The 351-nt window shown below is 70.4% G+C and overlaps 1 protein-coding gene across 1 annotated transcript in view; it reads left to right on the top strand.

Moving 5' to 3' along the window:
* SERINC2 (serine incorporator 2) overlaps positions 1-351 on the top strand; it is a gene marked incomplete in the record, with an annotated part of 25,203 nt that overhangs the window by 12,219 nt on the left and 12,633 nt on the right. The window contains 1 exon segment of the mRNA XM_014591435.2: positions 251-348. Coding sequence (XP_014446921.1) covers positions 251-348 — 98 coding nt within the window.

Below are 351 nucleotides of genomic sequence, written 5' to 3'. Positions count from 1 at the left end.
GCAAGCCACAGACCCGGGGCCCCCGTGTCCTCGGCCCCACCCTGGGAACCGCCCTCTGGCGCTCCGCCTCATGGCCTTGGGGCATCTGTGGGATGGGGTACCCGCCCTGGCCTGACCCATACCCCGCCCCCCGTGTGCGTGTGGACGTGGCCAGGGACTCCCAGGGCAGGTGGAGCGACCGTGAATGGGTGACGGGGGAGGCGGGGGCCCCGCCGCAGCCGGCCACTCCTCACTCCCGTCTCCCACCCAGTCTGGTTCTACGTCGGTGCGGCCGGCTCCTTCCTCTTCATCCTCATCCAGCTGGTGTTGCTCATCGACTTCGCGCACTCCTGGAACCAGCAGTGGCTGGGG

Source organism: Tupaia chinensis, unplaced genomic scaffold (genome assembly GCF_000334495.1).
Source record: "Tupaia chinensis unplaced genomic scaffold, TupChi_1.0 Scaffold000573_1, whole genome shotgun sequence".
NCBI lineage: Eukaryota > Metazoa > Chordata > Mammalia > Scandentia > Tupaiidae > Tupaia > Tupaia belangeri.
The sequence above is the reverse complement of the archived record's forward strand: the minus strand, read 5'-3'. Positions and strand labels throughout refer to the sequence as shown.